At 35.4% G+C, this 27,606-nt stretch overlaps 2 protein-coding genes and 2 pseudogenes across 2 annotated transcripts; 1 reads left to right on the top strand and 3 right to left on the bottom strand.

The window, feature by feature from the left end:
- Positions 1–266: 266 nt before the first annotated feature.
- LOC142642990 (uncharacterized) lies at positions 267–4,955 on the top strand. Its single transcript, XM_075817462.1, has 6 exons — positions 267–517; positions 2,212–2,380; positions 3,075–3,268; positions 3,401–3,641; positions 4,173–4,309; positions 4,402–4,955. Exons 2-6 carry the CDS (start codon positions 2,257–2,259, stop codon positions 4,627–4,629), a joined length of 924 nt encoding a protein of 307 aa, XP_075673577.1. The 5' UTR covers positions 267–517; positions 2,212–2,256; the 3' UTR covers positions 4,630–4,955.
- Positions 4,956–6,741: 1,786 nt separating this feature from the next.
- On the bottom strand, positions 6,742–19,166 carry LOC142644488 (30 kDa ribonucleoprotein, chloroplastic-like; annotated as a pseudogene).
- On the bottom strand, positions 6,864–9,558 carry LOC142643318 (protein CNGC15a-like; annotated as a pseudogene).
- Positions 19,167–19,435: 269 nt separating the features above from the next.
- On the bottom strand, positions 19,436–22,418 carry LOC142643317 (large ribosomal subunit protein mL102 (rPPR5)-like). Its single transcript, XM_075817886.1, has one exon. It carries the CDS (start codon positions 22,136–22,138, stop codon positions 19,850–19,852), a length of 2,289 nt encoding a protein of 762 aa, XP_075674001.1. The 5' UTR covers positions 22,139–22,418; the 3' UTR covers positions 19,436–19,849.
- Between the last annotated feature and the right edge of the window lie 5,188 nt (positions 22,419–27,606).

Genomic DNA, 27,606 nt, shown 5'->3' with positions numbered 1-27,606 from the left:
CACTTGTTTAAAATTACTAAATCAATAATCATTTTTTATTTTAAAAATTTTTCTAACTCAGCAATTTTAAACAAATATAAGTTTTTTACGTCACTTATCTACTATGTAAACCTTATAATTTCTCGAGCTCCGGACTGCCGTATGCCCTTGTTGTCTAGTGTGTGTGTGCATTACTACATTGTCGGCTGACAGAATTGAAAAACCATGGGCCTTACAAGAGTGACCCAGAGCCTCTTCACTCGTCTCTCTGGGCTTGACGGTTAACCCGGCCCACAGTTCCGATTCATCTTCTTATCCTCACAAACCCATCTCTTTCACTCTCTCTCTGCGTTTGCTTTTTCTTAATTAGCTTTGGTAAACCAAAACGACGTAGTTGTAGGCTCTCATATACAAAACCCTAATATTTCAATCTCTCTCTAGCTTTCTTCACCAAATCGTATAGCTTCGAAGCCTCAGCTCTCTTTTCGCTGTGAATCAGATTCCGATTCTTCGTTTCAACAAGTCCAATTTCAAACTGGTAATTGAAATTATATTTATGTATTGTTGAATTTGAGTTGTAGCAATTAATTGTGTGAAATATTCGATTTTTTTAGTTGGGTTTTGTTTTTAGGGTTTTGATTCTCTGCAAAAATCTGATTTTGCTGAGAAACCGTAGGGCGTAGGAAAAGATAGGAATTACGAGCTTGAAGTTTAGGGTTTTTGATTGATTGGCACCAATTTTTTTTTTTACTTTTGACACTCCACTGTGATGAATTCAACAATATGGTGTGCTTGTGGGAATGGTTGAGATTTTTCTCTCTCATATATTATTGTTTTTGTTTTTGTTTTTCTCGTTTTTGTTTTGGGTTTCTGACCTAATCTTTGTAAATTGAAAGCTTCTTGCAAATTTTTATGGAAATTCAATGCTTTTTGTTTTGTATTTTGTATTAGATTCTTCATTTAGTTTTTTTTTTATCTCTGGCTAAAATTTTTAGCTCATGCCCAAACTGACCGCACCCAGCTCCCACAATTGTTGTTTAAATACATATTGGTATTGGGTCAGTTTCAGTGCAGGGGTGCATAAAACTGAGGGCTCAGTTCGGTGTGAAATTCTTCCCCTAACCAGGTCATACCAAGCTCACCGCTATGTATGGCCTAAAATGCTTTAGTTGTTGTAAACTTTGGAATAACCATGTGGTTGTAATTTATGTTGCTTGTAATTATTCTTGGAAAAGGATAAAACTGTTCTTATCTTATTGGTCAATTCACCCAAGTATTAGAATTCAATTCGGGAACCTAATGTACTGCACCTAAGGTTATGTGTCTAAGTTTTACCCTGTGTTTTTGATGTCATCAACATTTAAACAAACGTTTGCCCCTGGGCATGAGCATAAACTGCTTAGCCCATCAAGGGTGAATGCCCTTGGATTACCTGGAAATTGGTTCTAGTAGGTGGGTGAGTTTCCCTTAGATTTTATTGGTTAGAGGCAAGTCCAAAGGTCCTCTTCTTTAGTAAGGTTCCCTTCATTATCCTAAATAAATAAATTTAAACAAATGTTGACTATCACCAATTCAGCACCTACTATCTATTTAAATTATTGATGACGTGGCTATTGTGGCGGGAGTGGAATTCCTGTACTTTTGAGTTTTGAGGGTGTGGAATTTTACCAAAAAAATAGGGTTTTTTCTTGTCTTAGATTACTTTGTGAATGGTCATTTGTCTTGGCTTTAAGCCTCTAACTCTAAGTGACAGTGGTACTATCACTGTCTCACTGAGTTCGCTAATTCAATATGATTTTATTGTAATTCTTTGGATACAATACTTTGTATGTTTGCTAGGTAGGTCGTTCAGAATAAAATTAGTTATTTATCAGAGAATATTATTGGTGACATAGCAAAATTCAATTTCGAAATTGATGTATAGGATTTTAGAAACTCCATGGTGGAGTTACCCAAAGAACTCTAGGGGATCTTAATCAGTATGTGTGTATGTATAGTGATTGGAAGTTTGGAACTCCCTTTGCAATTCCAGGATGAATTAGAAGAAACAAAACTAAGTACTAGAACCTTGCTTTGTTTTCAAATTTCAATATAAAAATGTGCAAATAGGGGGCTTTGGGTTTTATTTGCTTAATTGCTTTAGGAATTTTTTTTTTTTTTTTTTTTTTTATGTAGTGGGTTTGGTTATTGGAATGAGAAATAAAGGTTTAATTATTGGGTTGTATTATTCAGGTAACTGAAGTGATATATAGTAAGAGGTGAACATAGGGTGAAAAAATGACTGATGAAAGAGGAGTACACCCAGATTGCAGAAATGCATCAAATCCTTACCATGAATGCAGTGAATATTGTTTCCAGATCATTGCTGAAGCCAAGGCTCGGATGGAGCAAAGGGGACCAGGTTGTCTGTCTTCTCTTTATGTCTGTTGCCTTTTGCATCATTTGAAGTAACTGTGTTTGGTATTAGCTTAAATATTGGGGCATCCTCATATCTTGTTCGTATTCTAGTTAAAACCTCTTATCATATTTGTATCTAGGTTTATGGAATTCCCCTAAACAAACCTCAGCTTCGTTAAGAGTTTTAACTTTTAAGTGCTGCCTTTGTTTATTATTATTGTTTAGATTTTGAAGTTTGCCATAGGGTTCAACAGTTACTTGGAATTCACTGTCTAAGACTTTTTGAAAAATTAGACATTTACTTCTCTATGATCTTTAAGGGCTGCACTTGATGCTGTAACACTTGTATATGGAAGTTGTGTTCATCATGATCTGGTCCTTATGGGAGCTATGCTTTAGGTCATTGGAAGTATTTGAATTCTTATATTTATGCAAAGCTGATTAGGGACTTACATATGGTATCTATTTTGTTGGTATGCCTATGTTTTTATTTTATTTTTATCTAGAGCTCTGCCCTGCCTAGCCTAAAACGTTCTCTTATTCTTTCAAATATGCACAGTAGCTTACTTTATGATAAATGATTTTGTACATGTCATGGAAAATTCTACACTTCTACTTTTCACCATAATGTTCTGTTACCCTATTATGTTTCCTTTAATTCTATTTTCCATACTTACCACTTTATTTACATCTATCAGCACTAGTGCAAGCTGGTGGTAGGATTAGTCAGTCCAGTTCTGGTGCTCAAGAGCAGGATGAAGATTTACATGATGACAGACAAGATTCTGATGATCATACTGATGGTGATAGAGAATATCCTGTTGTGGAGAGTGTAGATGTCACAAATCTCACTGGGAGAAAGAAGAAATTGTGGGAGTTGAGAAATATGATGGTGAGTGTATCTTTAACTTAAGTAAACAAGCGTCATGTTCTGAAATTCATTGATTTGCAAAAAATTAATTCTCTGCTGTTGAATTTTGTAATAATCTATAAAACTAATTGGCTTATTGCTATATGATTGCAGATGAAGGCCAAAAGTGACAATCAAAAAGAAATAGCTGCTGAAAAGAAAAGAATGGAAGCTCCCACTGAGTCAAGGGGCATTTCTAAACAAAAATGGCTTGACGATAGGAAGAAAAAAATTGGAAAACTTTTAGATGCAAATGGTTTGGATATGACAAAGGCTTATATGCTAGATACACAAGAGTCAGCAGAGGGAAAATATAAGAAATGGGAGAAGGATCCTGCTCCATATGGTTGGGATGGTATGTTTATGTATGTTCTTAATAATTTATTTCATTATCATCATGTTGATTATGCTTTTAAATTATGCCATGTTCATACTGACATGCACAAATTTCATTTTCCTTTATTGATGTCATACATGTCTGTATCTTGGAACATATAACAAGCTGTGAACATAAGTAATAAATGCGTGTGTTATGATCAAGTTTCATCTGCTCACCATTTGTGCTTTATACTTAAAATGGGCTTTAGCAATATTACATGTATGAGAATACTTCACTAATGAAGTAGTGACAATGGATGCACCATGTCTAGGCCATAGATTTAGGAAATTATTCAAGTTCTGCTGCTCATGCTAGGAGCTTTAAGCAAATTGAAAATTCATCGGAAATATATTTCTACAGCTGTATAATATCAGATGAGGACATGAATGTTTAGACAGCTTTTATTTTGTTGTAGTATAATGATTTCAAAATCATCCATCTTAATCTACATTTTTCTTCTCTACAATACCTAAATTAAGTTTTACTAACATTCATCTTCTTTAACAGTTTTCAATCAGAAAACTTTGTACGATGCGTACAAAAAGCGGACAAAGAATGTTGAGGTTGACTTAGAAGAATATAACAGAATGAAAGAAGCCGATCCTGAGTTCTACCGTGATGCTTCAAGTCTCCAATATGGGAAGGTACAGTACCATTGAAGAAATGCAATGCTTCCTGTGGTGTATCTGGTTTATATCAGGGGCCTTAACTTATGAGTTTTCTTTTATCTCCACAGGCACCAAAGACCTCAGAGGAAAAGATTGATAGGATGGTGAAGGAACTCAAAGATCGGGACGAGAAGCGCAAGTCATTTAGCAGGAGGAGAAAATTCCATGAAGAGAAGGATATTGACTCAATCAATGACCGTAATGAGCATTTCAACAAGAAGATTGAACGAGCCTTTGGTAGATACACGCTGGAGATCAAGAACAATCTTGAGAGAGGAACTGCGTTGCCCGACTAAGTTGATTGCCTAGAGTAATGAACTGTGTTTTGATGATGTTGTCTAATTGTACAACCCATCTATCAAATGGAGTTAATGCCCTTGACTGAAATGTGGAAAATTTGATCCTCCAAAATTTACTAATGTAGGTTGGATGGTAATGACCATTATCATTCTTCCGCTAGCCTGTTGCCAGAGCATGATATATTGATATGCATTAGTGTGGAAGTAAAGTGATTGTGCAAAATTTTCAAATGAATTTTTAAATTTTTATGTAAGTTACTTCTTGATGAGGAAACAGCTACAGATCTAGTTAAATTTTTAAGTTTTATCCTTTGTTGTTGCAAGTTGTAACATCCTCCCTGAGCAGGTAACTTATTTATATGTATCGTATATCTCATACTATGTGAGCTTCTCAATTGTACAGGGTCCTCAAGTGAGAAAGATGTCATATTTGCCAGACATTCGCCGGATACATGAGATAATTATTATCCCCTATATAATGCCAAATTTGCAAATTTTAACACAAGGCCTCGTCATTGACCTAGTCTAATGCACCTATTTCTATGTGGAAAATTGATGGTATAGTAGTAACTAATATAGAAGAAAGATTAACGTCCAATCCTGAATTAACCAAAGGGTTGATACCTAAAATGTTGTTATTCAAGCAGTAATCTTTAGAATGGTTTCAGAATAGAATCCAGGCAAAAGAGGGGCAGCGATTTGCCAATGTGACAGGAAAATAGATGATTTTAGAAGCATCTACTTCAATATACAAATTATTTCAAAAGCTATCATAGACTCATAGTCATATTGCCTAATGCCTATGCCTTTATTGCTAAGACATAGTTCTTAATAAAAGGGAAGGAGCTAGGAATTGCGGTATTTTTTTTTTATTAATTTGAATTGAATTCTCATATAATAAATTAATAATACAGTCAATTATTTGAAAACTGATGAATTCGAGTGTTGGGATCTCTCTGAGCCAACACTATAATAAGTGTAAATTGTGAGTTTCTTTACAAGTTGACAATGTAGTTTTTTTTTTAAGGGATCCATGTTTTTTTGTTCTTTTTTAATAGGTCGCAATTAGCAGCAGCAATTATACTCTTGGACACTTTTCCTTGGGCCACTCACTCAAAGATCTAGAGACAGCCATATATTATAACCTTACCATATTGCAATGCAGTCATGTTTGTCTTGAAGGCTGGCCATGATAATCGTCCATCGCATAATTACTTAGTTCTTGCTTGAAAAGTGGTCATGCTTAAGACGTCCACTAATTGCAGGTTTTAATTAGCTCAGCTGGTAAATTTCTATGTCGTCGAATAAGAAATTCCAAGTTCGAATCCCACTTATATAAAAAAAATTAATTAATGTTTTTGTCTAATGATAAAAAATGATCATCGCAGAGCATATATCATAGGTTAAAACTCTATCATATCTATTAAAAATAAATAAAAAAAGATGTTTTTCACTAATTATGTTGGCAAATGACATGGAAGGAAGTTGCATATTTGCATATAATTTTGTTGGGGGTTTTTTTGTTTCTTGCCCCAACAAGAAGTGACATGTGTCACCTTTATCCAAGTGTGCTTATTTAAAAAAATTGCAACTCTTTTTATCTTTTCCTTGGCTTGGTCCAAGAAAGATGGAGCAAGAGAAGGGTCTGTGTGTCAAACCAAAATACCAAATGTAAAGCAGACCTGTCTCAGAGGGTTCTCATACCAACAAAAACCTATAATGTCTGATTGGTCATTTGCTTCTTTTTGACTTGATTACCAACAAATTAAAGCATAACTGTAACTACCAATCAAGTCATTTAAGCATAATCATACGGGCTCAATTTTTCCAAAAGTGTCCTAATTGCATGCCTTCATACACATGGCAAAAGTTGTTGATAGTACTAAAAAGCTTCATGTGGCTGATAGACTGGTACTAATAATTTATTTTGGCCTAGTTTAATGTAGTCAAAGACCAGTTTTTAACTTTTAAACAGTTTAAAAGTATTGAAAAGTAAATCAACATGAAAATCCAAAACTCAAAGGAAAATGAACTCTGTCAGCTGGAAAAAAAAAATCCAAGATCCAGCAGCTTAAGTTAGAAACTTAACTGAAAAATTTAACAGAGCAGTGCTGAAAGTAGCAATCTTCCAATTTCTAATTAACAATTCTGTTTTAACATCTATTTCTTTGTCATAATGGAATGATTTTACAGAACACCAAAGAAACTTGAAATTAATTGAATGTAGCATCAACTAAGAACTAGCATGAACCTTGCATAAAAACATATATATTTATCTAGGTGTGAACCTTTTATGAGGCCTAACACTAGCAGCACAGAGCCATACATTCTGAAGATGAATTTCTAGGACCTGAAAAGATGTTCTCTAACAGCTAGACCTACCTGCATATTCCCTATAAGCAGTGCAAAAAGCACCAATCCAAGGATCACAATGACAAAAGCAAAACTTATTTCTCCAATATAAGCGCTTGTGACGAGATTCTGTCGCAAACTGCTGCAAAATTGATAGATTTGGTTAGAATAAGAAACATGGGAGAGTGAATTTCATTTTCTGAGAGCAGGGGGGGGGGGGGGGGAGAGATCAGATTTGATATAAACCATTCTATATTGCATTGAATAAAACATAAGGATGAATGCATCTTGTTTCTAATAGCATTTGAGATGAAACTATTACTTAACAAATTTCAATTCACTCTCATAATTTCAAAAGGATGAGGTTTTTGCAAATTTATTATTGGGATTGATATTGATCCTCTCTCTTGTAATAGTACCATTTTTAAGGATGGATATTTCCTTCAACTAATGAGTAACGTAATGAAACAGTTGGCAGTTTTCATCCTGTAATGTCTAGTCCAGCCAAAGAGATAGTTACCTCAGATTCCTCAGGCCCCACCAAAGACAGAAGTAGTACTTATTGAAGAACCTTGAGGCTGTCGTTCCAGAAGTCACTGCCTCACCATAAATGCCAAACTGAAAGAAGTCACTAGTTCCATCACATAGACTTGAGATATTGCTGGATTTGAATCAAGCAGCTCTTATAGGGTTATCTGCATCACTGCAATATAAAAACCAATATTTGCAATCATGTTGTTCAAGACTGCAAACTTTCATCCAACATTCTTCTTGTCGTAGAATGGATAAGAGGTACCAACAGGATCCTAAAACCTTTTCAACAAAAAAGAAAGAACAAGTGGAGTCAAATTTACATAATTCTGAACTAGTCACAGAAACCAATTAAGCTCATAAGAAATCCCACATTCACAAACATTAAACAGTATAAAATCTTTTAGACAATGCAGACTGTCTGAAAATACTTTAGCATTTACAGGTACTTATTGACTGCATCACAAGTCTCAGTCAAGAAAGTCATTTTTAATTGTAACTTACATGACTTGCCAACTTACAGAGCATCAGATTGTATACAGCTCCAGCCAATGCTGTTTCCATCATAACCCCATTGGCCTTGACAATTTCAGATGTGAGCGGATAGATATGATATATTCTCAGGAGGTACTGGAAAATGATAAGGAAGCGAACAACAGTACTTGTTGGGGTAATTTCTGAACCTCTTAAATTTGGGATTGCAGCCGAAATCAATATCTACCATAATATGGAAGCTTAAACATATGAGGCTATGATGTTTATAATTACAAGTTTACATTCATCCAAATAAAAATTTAAAATATATATATATATATATATATATATATATATATATATATATATATATATATATTACAAGTTTACAACTGTGTCTAGTGAACCTACTTAGCATTCTCTGTAATGGTGGCATTGCAAGTTTAATTTAGCAAAGGGCAAAAAATATAAATTCTCAAAACATATATTAGAAAATCAGAAGAGGACTAATCAATTAATAGTGTCCCCCTTTTTTTTGTTGAGTCAATCATGTCCTTTTTTGACAGTATAATTGGATAGTATCCAAGAATACCTACAAACAGGCCTTTATGCACTTTCTGAATGCAAAGGAACGCAGAAGAATGAATTCTTTCGAGGCAATGTGTGCACAAGAGCCCAAGAAGAAGTAGAATTCCAATCTTGGTATATTCAAAGCATAAATGTACAGAAACTAGCTACATACCTGTGAAAGGGGTAGGGTAGTCACAAGGTCTAGCCAAAAGTCTTTGCGAAGGTATCCTGAAGCAATCTTTGAAGGGTCAATAACAAGCTCTCCTCTCCCAAATACTCGAGAGGAAGACATAAGCCATTCGAAATCTAACAAAAATCTGAACAATGTAAAACGCATCAATTATTGACCGAATGATAGTAAGGGCTACTTCAAGGGACTCCATATTTTCAATGCACGCCTCTTCCTTAGCCACTGGTAAGTAAAAAAACAAGGGGTCCACGAAAAGAGAAAGCAAACGTGCCAACAGGAAGATTTTGTTCCATCTGTTTAAAACAGGTCCCCGAGGATCCAATATTATCTTCTCCACCACATCATAATCCTCAGAGAAGACATTGGAAAGTTCTCTTCCGAGAGAGTACTTGCCTATTGCATCTTCCTCAGTACTCTTAAGGCACATATCAGGTGCCTGTTTATCATTGATGTTATGAGTTGGCATTAACAAATGACTATCATTGGGTGGTGTACAGTTTGCAGTTTCAAGATCATCTCGAAATCTGAAAGTTCAAAATATTAAGAATTTCAGTACAATATTGAATAGGGAATTGTGAGTACCAAATTCTCTACACTTTTGATGATCAATGCTCAAGGTGATTATCAGCGCATGCTATAACTAAAATATTATCAGCTTTATGTCATGATCCTTGCTAGAGCAAACATACCTCACAGATCTTGATCTACCAGTAGCCATAGCGTTTGAGAAAAAGCGGAGATGTCATGTGTCTTCAATCAGTGGATTTGATCTACCATGAAAATATACCGCAGCACCAAATTTATTAACCACCACAAGAACGCTCAAGACACATGAGTCAAGCAACTTTTTCCGTACATAGACTTGTTACGAATCATGTGAAAGGAAAAGTATACCAAATTTTTTTTGATAAATAACGTAAGAATATTATTAATGATAATAAAGACAAAGCCAAGACGAGTACATTGGGGATGTACTATGGGTACAAAAATCAAGAAACAAAAGAACAACGGTCAAGAAAAATAGAAAGGGAAGAACAAGAAAAATGAGAAAAAACCACACTTCATTCAAAGAGTGTGTGTAAGAAAAAAGACTTAATCTCCAGCAAAGATCGTTCACAACCCTCAAAACTTCTAGCATTCCTTTCTCGCCAAATGCACCAAATCAAGCAATGAGGTACTAATCTCCAAACATCAATGTGACGATGTCGCGCAAACTTTCCTTGCCAAGCCTCAAACACCTCAATAACAGTACGAGGCATAACCCACTGAATGCCAAACAAACAGAAAACCAAAGACCACAACTCCCAAGCTATGGTGCAATGAAGTAGAAGATGATCCACCGACTCCCCACACCTCTTACACATAAAGCACCAGTCAAGAACTATCACTCGTCTTTTACGAAGGTTGTCTGTTGTTAAGATCTTACCTAAGGAAGCAAACCAAGAAAAGAAGGCTACCCTTGGAGGTGCCTTCGATTGCCATATCATTTTCCATGGAAAGGAAACACGATTATGAGGGTAGAAGGAACTGTAATAACTTCTAACCTCAAATCTTGTATTCCTTGCAGACTTCCAACAAACCTTATCTGGACCAAACCCTCTCACTGACGAGGAATAGACTAGCCCCATAAACCGGTCAAAGGCTTCCTCTTCCCAATCTTGTGGTGGACGACGAAATTGCACATTCCAATGAAACCTCCCAGCAGACCAACCCATAACTTCAGCTACTGAGGAGTCCTTGGACCTACTAAGAGAATATAGCTCCGGAAAGGCCTCTTGGAGAGTACAATCCCCACACCACACATGCTTCCAAAATTTTACTCTAGTACCATCCCCCACATCATAAACAAGAAGTTTAGAGAAGTTCAACCAGCCACTTCTAATATATCTCCACAAGCTGACCCCATAAGGACTTGTCACCTTCTTCGTACACCAACCACCCCACATGTTCCCATATTTTGCCTCTATAACCCTCCTCCATAAAGCATCAGTCTCGGTACCATACCTCCACAACCATTTACCTAATAAGGCAGAATTAAAATTACTCAACTGTCTTATACCCAACCCCCCCATCCTGCAAATGCCTACAAACCTTGGCCCAATCAACTAAATGAAATTTAGGTTCACCACCAATCCCATCCCATAAAAAATCTCTTTGTAACTTCTCCATACGCTTAGCCACCTTACCCGGTAAAGGAAGAAGGGAAAGGAAGTATGTAGGTAAGGACGATAGTGAGCTTTTAATGAGTGTCACCTTACCTCCTTTAGATAAATACATTCTCTTCCAACCTGCTAATCTCCTCTCCATTCTCTCAAGAATAGGGTTCCAAACAGATAAGTCCTTGAATTTTGCACCTAAAGGAAGGCCCAAATATTTCAAGGGCAGAGAAGACAGTCCACACCCCAACAAACCCACCAAAGCCTCCAAATTGGGTACCCCTCCAACAGGTACCAACTCAGATTTCCCTAAATTAATACGAAGCCCTGACACCTCCTCAAATCTAGCAAGAATCGCCCTCAAATTAGCAATCTGAGAAGGTTCAGCATCACAAAAAATCAACGTGTCATCTGCAAATAAAAGGTGAGATACCATTACTGAAGAACCAGTCATACGGCCCACAAAAAAGCCTGAGAATTGCCCAGTGGATATAGCCACATCCAACATACGACTCAACGCCTCCATCACAATATCAAACAACAATGGAGATAAGGGATCCCCTTGCCGAAGCCCCCTAGAACTTCCAAAGAAATCAGATGGGCTACCATTGATCAGAATGGAAAACTTCACAGTTGAAATGCAATACCTTATCCATTTTCTCCATTTTTCTGAGAAACCACAACGCCGCAGCATATACATTAAAAAATCCCAACTCACATGATCATACGCCTTCTCCACATCCAACTTACATAACACCCCCGGAACTCCTGACTTCAATCTACTATCAATACATTCAGAAGCAATCAAGACGGAATCCAAAATCTGTCTGCCCTTCACAAAAGCATTTTGTGAATCCGAAATAAGTCCATGCGCCACCCTACGAAGCCGATTAGCCAACACCTTAGAAATAATCTTATACATCCCACCAACTAAGCTAATAGGCCGATAATCCTTGACCTCCACAGCATCCACTTTCTTAGGAATAAGGGCTAGGAATGAAGCATTAAGACTCTTCTCAAACACCGCCTGAGAATGGAAGTTGTGGAATACAGCCATAATTTCATTTTTCAAAACACTCCAACAAGACTGGAATAATTTCATTTTTTATAAGCCAAAAGTACTATCTCATTTTCATGTAGAAAGTGAAGTTAACCTGTGAGTTTCGTCACATTAGCTCTTAGCAAGTTGCAACAAAATAAATGTGTTAGTTTGTTTCATAACATTGTTTCATGTTCAGATGAAGTGTAAAGTAACACCAGATGCAATCCAGAACCACAAAAATCTTGAACAATGTAAAGTGGTCATTGCTAATTCTTGCATTAACATGCCAGCTTAAAGGAGAAAAGGGTCTCTCAAAATAACAATAATAAAGCAGAAAATTAGAAGAAGAAAAAACAATCTATTAATTAGACAAAACAAAACCCATGAAGTTAAGAATGAAGCAGGCACAGAGTCCACTGAACAATTCAAAAGGACAGACATGAAAACTTACAATTAAGGAATGCTGAATATTCTCTCTATATCTTCATCTATGGGTTTTCACCATTTCAGTGGGAACCTTTATAAGGGAGTGTGAAGCTCATGGAACTTATAACCATGTATAAAGAAACCCACAAAAATAAAAAATAAAACAGGTGAAGGCATATAGGATTATGGGGCAGTTCACATAACTACAACGTATAACTCATTTTAGTTTGTAATTTTCTTACTTTTTTTAGTAACCACTCTTGTTTTTGTCGACGCCAACTTGTTTTGGACTTTTGGGTTTCAAAATTATCTATTTTTTAGCATCTTGGCCATTGAAAAATAACATAAAAACTATGAATAATTCAAGTATCACATACTTTCATACATATTACAACAAATTACAATCTATCGCGTAAGATAATTGTGGCAAAGAATGTGTGAAAGTGAATTATTCTAAAACTGTACAACATTTGGCAATGGAAATGTGTACCCAAGTACTAAAACCAGTGGTCAGGGACACAGAAGATACCTTAATTTAGGTGAATGAAAGAGTTAAAACTTAGCTTCAGGTTCCAGCCAAAAAATGGGAAGCACGCGGATTTAATAAGAAGTAGAGGACCCACTTGTTGTTGAGTTGGGACTTCATTTTTCACTATTTCCTTACTGACAGAGGAGGGAATCGAATTTTTGAAAAAATATAAATAAATGAAAAAAAGAGTTGTGAGGTCACTGCTCGTTGACTTCCACACCAAAGTCCAAGCCATGCTGATATGCTTCCCCTTAAAGCTTACAATCTGCCATTTCTATTTGATCATAACCTGTTAGATAATATATATTGGAAAAGCTAAAATTTATTGGCTTTTCTGGTCACAAATATAGTTACTGTATTTTAGATAATGTCATTTTACTGTAAAACTCAATATAATCTTGAGTAAGATTAGTTTCATACATATATTTTTTATGGTGGTAGGGAATAAAGGTTGTACAGAATAAAGTAATTTGCAAAAGCTACGTACATAACTTCATCATGAAGCTATAGATTTGCTATTAAGCAAAAATGTAAGAAAGATGAAAGATTCTTCATAAAGACATGGTAAAGACTAAAGTCAGCTGCCATTTATTAGATTATATAGTATCTATCTTCTTCTCACGTGGGCGTTTGAGTCAAACTTGTGTCGTTTTAAAATGACACTTTGATTCGGGAGATCGAATATTAGCCACTGGGAGATTAGCATTCTAAAACAGTTTACTAGTCCCCAGTGGAAAAATTATTGAAGAGGACAATTAAGTTCTAAAATTCTAATAGAAAGTGAGGTACTAAGAATTGCTTGGGATGTCATAATTATTAGAAGGACTATGGTTTTGACAGTAAAATGACAATAACATGGTCACACGGAGTATCTTCCAAAGTCATTTTACAGCTGTGTATCTCCATCCATCATTTACTATCATTACCAACGTTTACTAAGCTCGGGTCCAATGTTTAGACAGAATTTTACTTATGAGCAATGGTTATTACACACATCTTTGTTTTTAATTGAAATCATGACTTCACAGTTTCAGTTAAAAAAAAGGCTGTATGTACGGTGTGTGTAATGTGTATGTTAGTGTGTGCAAGAGTTATTTAGCTTTACTTTAAACCCTGCTGTAATTGGGTTTGACTTAATAATCTTCTTGTTATAAACCTGCATGATTTTATAGCTTGTGTACTATAGCCTTGGAGAGTTAGATCACTGTCATGGTATACAGTGTAGGAATCCAAGACAATAATCTAGTTAGTCAGAGTTCCAATTTTTGAACTTAGGCTTGCTTTAAATAAACAATAAACGACAATTTTGCAGTCCTGCTGTATGAGTAAAAATCAACACTAAGAATCTATTTGGAATCCACATATTTTGCTGAAACTAAAAACTTTTTGCTGAAAGTACTGTAAATAAAGGTAAAAATTAACTAAAATAGTATAGTGGAATCTATGGATAGTACCAAAAAGTGCAATGGAACCCATAAATAATAGCAAAAATAAGATAATAGTAAAATAAGTTAGCAAAATTAATCATGCCAAACGACACTAAAACTTGAAATTCTAGAAGTCTGAGATCACCAATCAATGTTCTTGTATGCACAAACTAATAAATACAAGTAGTTTCATTGCTCTTTGAAAAGCCACTTTTTGGTTTCTAATTCTATGGCTATATATAGAAGAAGAAAAATATTGTAAATGTGATATGAAAGGGAGTAGGGGAATCAGTATAAGGCAGATGAGTGACTGCACAACTGTGACCGACCTGCACTGAAGACAGAGGTGGCCATGCATCAAAGCTTAACTGCCCAAATTTAATTCGAGAATGGAGAAACAAAAGTACTAGTATTAATTCCCAACAGGCCTAGTGAAGCACCAGTAGGCAATAGCTTCTTTTTAATTTCCATCAATAAACAACATTTTTTATTTTCTTCCAGCTAGCAGATAGAGCAGGATATAGAACAATTTTGACGAAGTAGAAGAAAGTAATTGATCAGAACAAACAATTGGTGCCAAAGAAAGTGTATGATTAGGAAAATTGAGAACTTAAAAAATGGAGGCGTCAATAAAACTATACCAAAACACAGATAATGACATAATGTGTATATGTTTTAACCAAAGTAACATGTAAATCGTGCTTGCATAACAAAGAAACAATTTGTAACTGTAAGTTTTTTTTAATTTATTTGTTGATAAACTCAATTTGTGACTGTAAGTTCCATTTTGTTTCGATCAGAAAACATTTTTCGCATTTGCTAGAGTTTAGTACAATAGAAAACAGTTTAATTAGGTTTTTTTTCTTCAGAATATCACACCTTAAGAAATCACCACAAACCAGTTTCACAATAATAAACTCCTTCAATATTGATTATCGCTGACCAATTGTTGACTGACAATTCAACTTCCAAATGTAAATTTTTTTTTTTTTTTGGGTGGAACCCCCAGATGGGCTGAATTGGGTTTAACCAAAGGGCTTGTGCAAACTGATATCATCTCAAGTCCATTTAAGTCATCATCTAGACAGTTACACCCAAAACCATAACATCCATAAAAGACAATCCATAGGCACCCAAGTTGCCAAAGAATATAGATATTAATCTAACCAACAAGAAATTAAGACATTCATGCCAAAGTCATCCACACTAACAATCACATGGATTGTGAGCCACTCACTATTACAGTTTATTAAGCGTTCTTCTATAGCCAGCTAGTATCTCTCGTTCTCTAAGGAATTCTTTAGTTCAACACAACAGCCTACTATTCACAAAGGAGAGGAGAGAAAAATATATAAATGAAACCTGAAGACCTTATTAAAACTATGCAACCCCAATACCCTACCATTAAAGCTCCACTCCTCTTAGCTTCCAAAAACCAAAAATAGAACGCTACACTCCTTTTCTTCCCTATATATATCTTTAGGTCATTTCTTCAGGCCAAGGCCTAGAAACTGGCAGTGAAATCAATAAGGCCTTCCAGTGGGCTCACCATGAAAAGAAAGCATGGTACTTTTTCTCACAAGATTCAGAGTTTCATGGTTGACCAGAGCTAGAAGACTAGAAAACTCATCCAAGAAATTAACAAACTCATTTCTTTCATTCATCCTACAATTACAAAATCATCTAAAACATATTTGGGAAAGACAAACAATTAAAATACGCATGTACTGGATCAGCCAAAAGTCAAACAGATAGGCAACATATCAGTTTCTTATCAGGATTATGATACTCAGAACTTACATAATCATCTTTCAAAAAACACATTTATCAGCTCGTCCATCTGTAGGCCCAGAAACTACAGTAGTGCGAGGACCATTTTCTGTACATTCTTGATGGACATCAGTAGGTTCCAGCTTGCACAACTTCAAGTCTCTGTAACAAAGATAAGCATATTTTATAGTTTTGAAAAGAAAAAAAAAATGCCAATGAGTTCTAGCTCAATTGGCAACTCTTCCCCATGTAAGTTCAAGGTGAATTGTGGGTTGTGAATTCAAGACCCATTGGGTGCAAAATTGCAGCACCAAGGCAAGCAGGTAAGTTCATAACCATTTAGAAAATAAACGGTTAGTACCTCAGAACCTGAGCAGCTAAAGAAAGAACAAAAACAAAATAAAAGATCTACAGCAGCTTTTTTTTTTCCTTTTCCTTTTTCTCTCTCTTTTACACATATCAAAGTAAACACAATCACAGGATTGAGAACGGAGGGGCTAGAACACAATGATTTCTTGAAATAAATAACTCCTAAACCCAATTTAATTTACAGTAGGTTAAGAGTTATACCCCATGTGATGGTCAAGGACATTCGAATGAGTCAAAACTCAAAATTGACGTCTTGGGGGCTTAGCGTCTGCCTGACTGACTCGTAGTGGTCTGCCTTTCAAGTCCTACACCAACAAATTTTCAAAGAGCAAAATGTAAATAAGTTTGGAAACAAGATATAAACAAGTTATTGTGACATCGCATAGCTGCAGTCACCAAAATCAAATCCAGTCTATGAATGGTGATTCGATTCAGCAGTAAGAAATGAGATCAGACATGTAACACGTATTTACTATCTACCATATCTTAAAATATTTCAATGTTATGTCAAAAATAACTTCCAAACTCTAAGAGAGTTTCAGTTTTGCAGAATGAATGACACACTAGAATCTGAGAATGCACATTATTTAAATATATCACTCATCTACAAACATATCGTATATTAGTATCAGTTCAATTGAAACATTTTTTAAAATAGCCTACCACATATCAAACAAACTAGTTTGCATCCTCAGAGTTATATGCCCATCAACATTAGTGACTATCTATATTGATATATCAAGAGTTCTCATTAACCTAGCCTGGATATATGTATCAGATTGCTAATATCTGGTTAGTAACAAGATACAATCAAATAATTCATAATTAATATATATACACACACACAAGCATAGAGCATGAATTTAATGAATCTTACAACCCCACTCGTGGACTGAACATGAATGAAATTCAGAAAATGTTGACAAAAATTTTGGTTGTAAAATTACTATTTCAGTGAACATCAACTAATCAAGTGCCCTGCATAACCATCATTCAGATGACAAACAGGTAAATTATCATAAAGCAAATACTGGCTACCAAATAATTTTAATTATACACTAAGACTCGTAATGTGGTAAATGTTGTTGAACAATGGACCAAAAAGAAAGAAAAGAAACTAAATAATATTGCTAATTAGCAATATGGGACATTGTGATAATTAATTATTTCTATGAGACTTCTGGTTGTATCAAGCAACTCAAATAAAAGAAACCCACATACATTTATGTAACAACATATCTGCCCACAAAATGACATCCTCAGAGAGAGAGAGAGAGATAGGAGTGATACTGTACTTACAACACCATTCAAGTATTCAATAGCACTGTTGACCTCTTCAGCAGAACTGTAGGTTACAAAACCAAAACCTCTTGATCTACCACTCTCCCAGTCAAAAACCACCCTTGCTTCCATAACCTTTCCTTGCTCGCTAAACAAATTCTCAAGTGCTAAATCATCAACGCCCCATGCAAGGTTACCCACATGAACACGATTGGCAGAACCAAAACTTCCCCCACCTCTGTTACCTCTAAAAGAAGAATCACCTCTAAAAGAGGAATCCTCCCTCCTAGGTGGAGGAGGTCCAGCATTCACCCGTAGTGCCCCTTCCCTCAAGTTCCTGCCAAATGTTATGAAATTATGATCAGATGCAGTAACCATATCAGTCACATGCTCAAGAAGAATAAACCATAATATAAGTACACTAAAAAATTGTCCATTAAGCAATTACTACAATCAAAATCCGGATGCAACACCTGCCTCACACCAAAAAAGCTTCAAAACCGAATATTATTCAACTTTAACCAAAATTGGCCTAATTTCTAGCTCTGATTAAACTTTCTAACAAATAAAAATTGTAACTAGTGCACAAAGGTCCCAATTTTGCGAGGTCTAGGAGAGGTGATTGGTAGACCACCTTACCCCCAATTAATGTTTGGAGAGGCTGAAACCAGTACTCAAACATGTGACCTATTGCTTTTGGTGAGAGGCTCTTGCCATCACACCAAACTCTCTAGATAATTAATTTGGGGCCACAAGCATGTTTTTGAGCTTGAACTCAGTAAAACAATTAAACAAAGAGGAGTTGATCTACCCCCGAAAAAAAGGAACATAATGGAATAAGAAAGCCATAAATTTGTCTTTTTTACTTTAAAAACCGTAGTAACAATACCATAAAGAAATAGAACTCATTACCAACTCAAGTAAATAGAATATGATTTACTAACATAGCCATTGAACTGTTAAGCAGCAGCTTCAACTTCCTCAACCGAAGACATGGTCACAAATCCAAACCCTCTGCTTCTTCCAGTTGTCTTGTCATAAATCACCTACCAACAACAACAACAACAGCACATTTAACCAATTGGGTTTCTTTACTTTCAAACATTCTCTTTTTGTTTTTTTTGGGGGGTTAACAAAATAAAAAAGAAAACCCATATTTCTTTTTCACCACATATACACAGATAGTGTAAAAAAGAAAAGTTGGGAATTTACATTAGTATAGCACCTCAACCATTTCAACATTTCCAGCACCTTCAAACAAGTTGGTGAGTTGAGCACTGTTCACACTGAAAGGAAGATTACCCACGAGTTTGAGATCAGGTGCAAAGCCAGGCACGTCTTCATCACTCAAGAGTAGAGGGAGAGGGTGGAAGAGATAATGGACAAAACCATTGAGATATTCTACTGACAAAGGATTTATGGATTAACATCTTATGGAAAGGAAAAGGATCAGGGGGTATGGGCCTATGGCTTCGGGGCATCACGGTTTGCTGCTTATTTAGGTCCAAGTCTGCCAAAATGAGCTCAAAGACTTCAGCTTGCAGCCGAATTATTTAGCAACAGCTGATGCCTTCCAGATTTATTGCATAGTTAGCGATCAAAGCAAAGCTTGGTCAGATTTTTTAGCATAAAACTTTTAATTTGAACCAAGTTCCAGGCCTAGCTTGAACCAAGTTCCAGGCCTAGTCTTCCCACTGATATTGTGCAAACTCTAGCAAGCTGAGTAAGCAGCTAGTAATCTTGACCAAAATTATGACTGCAAAAGACCAAGGGATTGTATGTGATGGCACTAGACCCATCAAATAAACAAATTAGGAGGGAAAAAAACCCTCAAGAAGATTGATGTAACTAATATCCAAATTTTGCAAAAAAGGTCAGTTACTCTCTTTCTTGTAAGACTTCAACAGTAATTTGAAGAGGAAAACATGAAATTTGCCAAGAGGAATTACAACCCCAGAACTGAAACAAAGCCACTAACAGATTACATTTCAATTCTAACGAATTATTCCCCTAAGAATGAAACTTTTCTCATCATTTAAAAAAAGTTCATGTGTGAATTCTCAACTCAAAACAGCAGAAGAAAAGTGAAGAGACAGGACATTAGGCAGCAACAGTAGCATGTTTTTTCCCTTTTTTGCTCACATGGGACTTCTCTTCACCCTTAATCATTCTAGAGAGAATATCTGCTTGCTTTGTGTTTCCCTCCTGATTAAGACTCTTGATCAGATCAGCACAACTACTCCAATCAGAGGCCCCTCCTTTCTCCATTATTTTACACAATATTGAATATGCATTGAGTGTCTTCCCTGCTGCCAAAAGAGCATCCAAAACCTTGTCATAACTTGAAAAGTCTATGGTATAGTCTCTCTCCAAAGCAAAATCTAACAGCTTAAGAGCAGCAATTGTCTTCCCTTTCTCACAAAGAACAGACAAAAGTCTGTCAAAATCAAGTGAGCACCCGTTATGCATAAATAGATCAATGCGTCCCAGGACTTCTTCAACATGACCTCTCATGAGGAGGGCTTCCAAGATTTTAGCAACCAAATCCATATTTTCCTTCACCCCCTTCTCCACCATACTCTTCATCACCCGGCTTGCAGTTTGCACCCTCCCATCTTCAAATAAGCTCTCCATGACTGACCTGAATAGTGATGAATCTGGAAGATGCCCAGCTTCAATCATACTATCCAAAGCCATTTTGGCGTTAGCCGGTTCACCTTTGCTCAAGGAGCTCTTGATAAGCAATTTGTATGAATCCGCATCTCTAGAGACCCCTCTCCTATCCATGATCTTTAGAATTTCAAAAGCAAAATCAGGATTCCCTTCTTTAGAATGACCACAGAGCAAATTGTTAAAAGCAACTGAATCCAGAACACCCTTTTTCATCAATTGCCGGAAAAAGATTTCCGCTTTCCCTGTCTGCCCATGCTTGCACAAATATTGAATCATTGGGTTATAAGCACTAGGCTCCATATCCAAAGAACTCTGTGGCCTCAAGATGATTTCCTTCTCAATAAGCTTATCCAACAAATTAATGGCCTGATCATAGTCCTCAGCCTTGCAAAAATTCTCAATTAAGACACCATAATGACCAGCCTCTGTGGGTATGCTCAACCGAATCATCGCCTTTAGCACATCTGTAGCCGCATCCAAGTTACTGGACTTGCATTGGCAAGTTAACAATTTCATAAAGATGGAATTATCCTTAGGAGCAATATGCTTCTCAACCATCTCCTTCAATATACTTCGAGCCTCAGGCATTTTCTCTGCATCACAAAGCCCAGGCAACAAGGTGGTGTACGTAACATCATTAGGCTTAATACCAAAAGACTTCATCTCATCAAACAATCTCAACCCATCATCAACTCGCCCAACCGAAACATACCCCTTTACCATGGTAGTATAACTTATAACCGTAGGACGTATGTTCCTCCCCTTCATCTCCGTAAACAACTTCTCTGCCTCATCCATCATCTTAAACCGATTATACCCATTAATCATAGTATTATAAGTGACCACATCCAGCGAAATCCCTCTACTCTTCATATCCTCATAAAACCTTTTTGCCGTCTCCAACCTCAACGACAAAAAGAACCCCCAAATCATCAAATTGTAAGTATGACGAGTTGGCTCAATCCCTTCATTCAACATGGCATTAAAGTACCTCGTCGCCATCATATACCGCCCACTCCTCAAAATCACCTTAAACAAAGCATCATACGACTCCACAGTCCTCTCCACACCCAATTCCTTCATTTTCTGAAAAATCTTAACAGCCTCCTGAACAATCCCAGCTTTACCATAGCTCTCAATCATCAAAACAAACAATTCCTCATCCCATTCCACCCCTTTTTCTGGCATATCAAACAGTATGCACCTAGCATGGTTGAGCTTCGAAGCTCTGCCCAAAATCTCAATCATTTTCAAATGGGTATCACGGTCATGGCGGACCAACCCGGCCCGCTCGACCCACCTGAAGAACTGGAGCGCATGCTCCGAGTTCTTAGCACTATGCAACACATTCCAAACCAATGAATTATCGAACTCGGGCACCAATGCCCGAATCGAGTTCTGTAACCGGGTCGTCCAAGCCCGACTCGCCATCATTCTACATATAACATCCTCTATCTTTTCTGGGTTTCGAAAATTACCTCGTGGGGTTCTCTGAATCACCCTTGGCTCCACATTTTCCGGGTTCGGGTTTGAGGGCCGTGGAGCTTCAGGACCCGGAACTGGGTTTGGGTTTTGATCCACGGAGGAGGCAGAGTCGTCGGTGGTAGTGAAGAAGCGGAGGAGATTGAAGGTGGAGGAAGGGTTTAAGGTTCTGGGTATGGTGGGAAAAACCCTGGGAGACCATTGGTAGGGTTTAGATACAGAAATGTAAGCCATTGAAAGGATTTTGAGAAGTGAGTCTGAAATGGGTTTTGAACCGTTGCCGTTGGTGGTGTTTCTGTGGTACACGGTGGTGTTCTGGAGTTATAGGAACGAAGTTCAGCAGTGATATGGTCTGATTATGGTGGTTTGTGTGTTGCGGTTGTTGTGGGCGGTGGTGCCGCTGCTACTGCTGCCTGCTGAGTTGTGGTGGTTGTGGGTGAAACGGGAAAGGAGAAGGGGAACGGGTATGGTGGGTTTTGATTGAGGAAGGAGAAGGCAGAGATCGGGGGTTTTGGGTTTATGGGGTTTTAGAAAAGTTTTATGTTGCGTGAATAGTTTTTTTGAGGTTATGTTTTTTTTTTTTTTTGCCACAACTATTGATTATGAAATCTATTGATTATGAAAAAAATCCAACAATGGGTAAAGAATTTAAATTTACAATTTTTTTTGCTACAATTTTGATGGGTAGTTGTAGAATGTTGTTTATGCATGAAAAAATTATTTATAATAAAATTTTAGCAATTTAGAAAATTGGGCTAATAATATGCATATTATAGACATTTTGTTAGTTAGTATTTTAAAAAAATGAAGAAATATTAAAACATGAAACAATATCAAAATTATAACACCTAATTCCATTATCTTTTATGTTGAAACTAAACAAATAATCAATCAACCAAAAAACATAACTTTAATTAAAAAAACAAAAAATCACATGAATCCAAATAAAAAGTATTTAAGGTAAAGAATTAAGATCAACCTACTGAGGTGTAAATACCAAAAATCCCAAGATTTAAAACTTCAAAATTATAAAATCTTCAAATTCTACGTCAAAACCAAATAAAACCCTTCAAATTAAACAAATTTATATATAACATACCAAATAAATTTTATCGTTCCCTAGGTTGGAAAACATTGGCTATAGTTTTGATTTTTCTCCAAAAAATAAAAATAAAAATGTTTCATCTGTCATATACAATATGAAATAATTAGTAGACATTTTAACCCAAAACTAAATCCACAAAAACAATGTCAATATAAATATGAAGATTAACTCAAATACTCAAAAGAAAATCAATTCTAACATAACAAAAGAATAAGATAGAAAAAAAATTACAGGCACATATGAAAGCAAATAAAAAATTCGACATAAAAGATAAAACTCATTAATAACAATATAAAAAAAATATCCACATATGTTGAATTGAAATTCATTAATAATAACAATATAAACAAATACAACATAAAATCCATTAATCAAAGAAGCAATCAAGGACCCTATTTTCTGGTTGGAAGATAGTTTGAAGATTTGGAATGTCACTGTCATGTAGTTTAATGATATTGTATGAAGAGGGTATTGTTAAACATCACATACATGCTTGGAAATTGTAGGTTTACTCATGGGAGCCGTTAATTTGCCATGATGTTGTTGATATGAGATTATCAACATTTGAGTTTAACTTTAAGTTGGACTTGTTAGAGATATAAAGTTTCACTCCTTGTTAAGTTTAGATTAAACAAAAATAATTTTGTTTAAAAAAAATAATGAGTTTGACTTTAAATTAGACTTGTCAGAGAGATAAAGTTTCACTCTTTATTAAGTTTGGACTAAACAAAAATAATTTTGTTTAAAAAAAATGATGAGTTTAAGTTTAAGTTGGATTTGTTAGAGAAATAGAGTTTCACTCCTAGTTAAATTTGAACTAAACAAAAATAATTTTATTTAAATATTGTGCTAACGTAAAAAATTGTGGGAGTTTCAAATGATTCGATTCTATATATAGAGTTTCACTCCTTTTTTTTTTTTTGATAAGTAAGAATGATATATAAACGAAATGTTACTCTATGCCTAAAAAAACAGAGAGCAACCTAGGAGATACAAGAAGAAGAAAACAAAGAGAAACAAAGACAACACGTAAATTACAAAAGAAAAAGGGAGCAAAGAAAAGAAGGGAGGAAATCACTAGACGTGAGTCCCCACGTGCGAGACCAATCAAAGAGAGTTCCACTAAAAAAAACAAGCAACTGATCACTAGAGCTATCCAAATCCTCAAAAGTCATCCGGTTTCACTCCTTATTAAGTTTGGACTAAACAAAAATAAGTTTGTTGTTCAGAAGTGGGTTTGTTCAAAATACCAATTTGGTTTTTATTTTTCTGCTCAATCTGGGTTTTTTCTCTCATCTCACATTAGATTTTCAAAAAATATTTTTTTAACCAATCAATGGTATTTTTGGGTTTTGGCTAATCATTTGTGTTTGTGTTTGATATTGCAAGTTGTCTCTTATGTGTGTTTGAATCTGTGTGTTTTAGAATTTAGCTACCACTTTTTTTTTTCTTCTTTTCTTACTTTTGTGTTCTTCAATTAGATTAACAAATAATTGATTAAGATCAAACGATTCTAAAGTCCACTAGATGTTTTTGGATTTTGAATTTTTTGGGTTTTTGTTCTTGCCTGTTCTTCCTCAAGATAAAACTAGATCCCAATTTATATGATTTTTTGTTTTCATTTCCGTTTTTTTCTTTTCTTTTTTTTCATTTAGTTAAATTTCATAAATTAATTTTTTGATTTTAAAAGATGACGTGGCATTTTTAAAATGCTAAATAGAATATTATATTATTATTTTAATACTGACATCAGCATTTAGTGTGTCAGTGATGCACTCCATTTGCCACGTAGACTATTTTCATTCGTAAGATGACAGTAGGGACAAAAACGAGATCTTTTTTTTTTTTTATTTTAGGGCCTAAATGTTGTAAAAATCAAATTTAGAGATCAAAGTGAGAATCGCCTGAAAATGTAGAGACGAAAATGTGGTTTTCGCCTATATTTTATTTAAAGAACTCATTAGGTAATATTAACTAAGTCATATTACTTTTAAATGTATAATACTAGATTCATTACACGTGCTTTGTGCAAAAATTTTCTTTTTTATTTATTTGGTTTAGTGTTATAATGTTTAAAAGTAATATATAAATAAACGTGTGTATTTTTTTTTTTAAAGAAAGAGATAAGGTAACATGGAATAATGTTTAAAAATAAGATGGAGATAATCTCCTAAGTTTTAGGTTTTAAGTTTTAAGCTGAATGAAGAAGACAAATGAAAAAACTTAAAACTTAGGAAAAGTAAATTACTCTTTTAACTAGTTTGTGTTTTTTAATTTATAATTATTTAGCTAAATGATAGGGGTATTTTAGAGAGTTTAAAAATTTGTGTGAGAGTATTTTGATATGCAAAAAGTTGAAAACCAAACCAAAATCCTGTTATTAATAGTATAGATAAATGACTTAAAAATACATGTAAATACTCATTACATAGTGAGTTAAAATAATTTTCATCTAAACTAATTTAGAGGAAAATTATTTCCAAATAAAAATGATTCATATTCTTTGCAGAAATATGTGAATACCGTGTGCTATATGAATTAAGATACTGTTGATATATACTTTTCGAGTTTAACTCTAAACATGATAAAAATGATTAGGATATCTTACAAACAAAGGTAAATTGCAAAGTATACCCTTAACGTTTGGGGATGATTGGATTTTACACCCCAACGTTTCGAATCTTTGATTTTACACCCCAATGTTTGGTCCCGTTAGCAAATCACCCCCTCGGTTAGTTTTGGCGTTAACTGCCATGTCATCTTGCTAAGGTATTTTTTTTTTTTTTGCCAAATAAGCTCAAAACGACACAGATGCAAAGGAAATGAAGTGATGAATTGGCAATTGCTAAACAGCGTTGTTTTGCCCAATGAGAAAACAATCAAAATTTTGTTACGACACCGTTATGAACTCAAAATCCTAAAAACTAAACTCATGAACCCAGCCCTTAGCTCCCTAACCCTTATGAACTCAAACCACCGCATTGGCTCTGCATCGTGAACCTAGACATGTGTAAGTTCATTGAAGGCTCCAGGTCAACTCCAAGGTGGCAACAACGGCAGTGACGGGTACGACCAAGCCAACAGTTAGGGTATTTCTCTTCTCTATGGCTCTCTTTCTCTCTCTGTTTTTGGATTTTTTCTTGCCATTGCTGGATTGGAATTTTGGGTTTTTTATTGGGTTTGCTGGGACTTTTGTTGTTTGGGTTTGTTGAGGTTTTTGTTCAATTTTTTTTTTTGGCATTTTGTTGTTGGATGCACAAAATGTTTGGGGTTTTTGTTAAATTTTTTGGGTGGTGGTGGGGTTTGTTGGAACTCTATGGTGGGTGACATGTAAAATAATGCACATTTTTACTTGGTAAATTGACTAAGTGGGATGGTTGTGGTCCAACTGAGTGGTCCATGTGTTTTGCTTTATAGCTCTTGTTTGCATATAGTATTATATTTATTTTAATAATGGCTTATGTCCATTGAAAGAAGATGGTGATGTAATATTTTATTAATTTATTAATTAAATGTAATATTTTAGTAATGCATTTATATGTGTGTGCAGGACTTTGAATATGGATCAACCATTTGATATGTCTATACATCATGGAGGGGTATTCATTACACATAGTGATACACATGTTGAATATGCTAGAGGGACTATCAAGGGTCTCAGATGTTGATCCTGACACTTTTGTTATTTTTGATATGCCTAAGTATGCCAAAGATCTTGGTATTACGAATGTAGCAAATTTTTTTTTTACCAAATTCCTCATATGGAACTTCATATTGGCCTATTTCCATTGAAAAAAGATGATGATGTTAGGGCTGTACGTGACTGGTTAGAATTTGCACCTGAAAGGTTAGTACACATACATGTGGAGCATGTTGAACAAGCTATTAAGGAAAAAGTTGATGAGGATCAAGGTAATGAAGGTGATGATGAGCATGAGTTTCATAAAGAAGTTGATGAAGGAGCTGGAGTAGATGACAATTTTTTTGATGAGGACTATGCTGATTTGGTAGGTGACAGTGAATTTGATAGATATGAAAGATCATCCTCCCCCATTAACCCATCCACTTACATTGCTCCATCCATTCACATTGTCCAAACCACTGCCTATGACCAATCAAACGTAAACCCTTATAAGCAAAACACATCAAATTGGGTACCCACTTTCTTTAGTGATGAGGGGCATAATATAAAAAGTGAGAAAAGTGATTATGGATACTCTGACATTTTGTGCACACCTATCAGCTTTGAGGATGATGAAAAACACCCCAAGTACATTGAATTTAGAGCTAAGGTGGATATGCCCGACCTCGTTTTTGAGAAAGGGATGTTGTTTAGCAACCACAAAGAGTTTAAGAGGGCTGTGCAGTCTTATAGAATCAAGCACGGATATCCATTGTTAATTGTTAAGAATGAGTCTCGCAAGATGAGTTACAAATGTGAGAATTGTGAGTGGTATATTTATACTTCATGGGATGCAAAAAATTTAACAAAAACCCTAAGCATTCTATGCATCCAGCAACAAAATGAAGGAAAAATTTTGGTTTTGTATCTCATACAAAACACATAGCGGAAGCAACAAATAAGGATCTATTTCAT

Source organism: Castanea sativa, chromosome 7, assembly GCF_040712315.1.
Source record: "Castanea sativa cultivar Marrone di Chiusa Pesio chromosome 7, ASM4071231v1".
Taxonomy (NCBI): Eukaryota; Viridiplantae; Streptophyta; class Magnoliopsida; order Fagales; family Fagaceae; genus Castanea; species Castanea sativa.
Note: the sequence above shows the minus strand (reverse complement) of the source record. Positions and strands in the feature narration are given on the sequence as shown.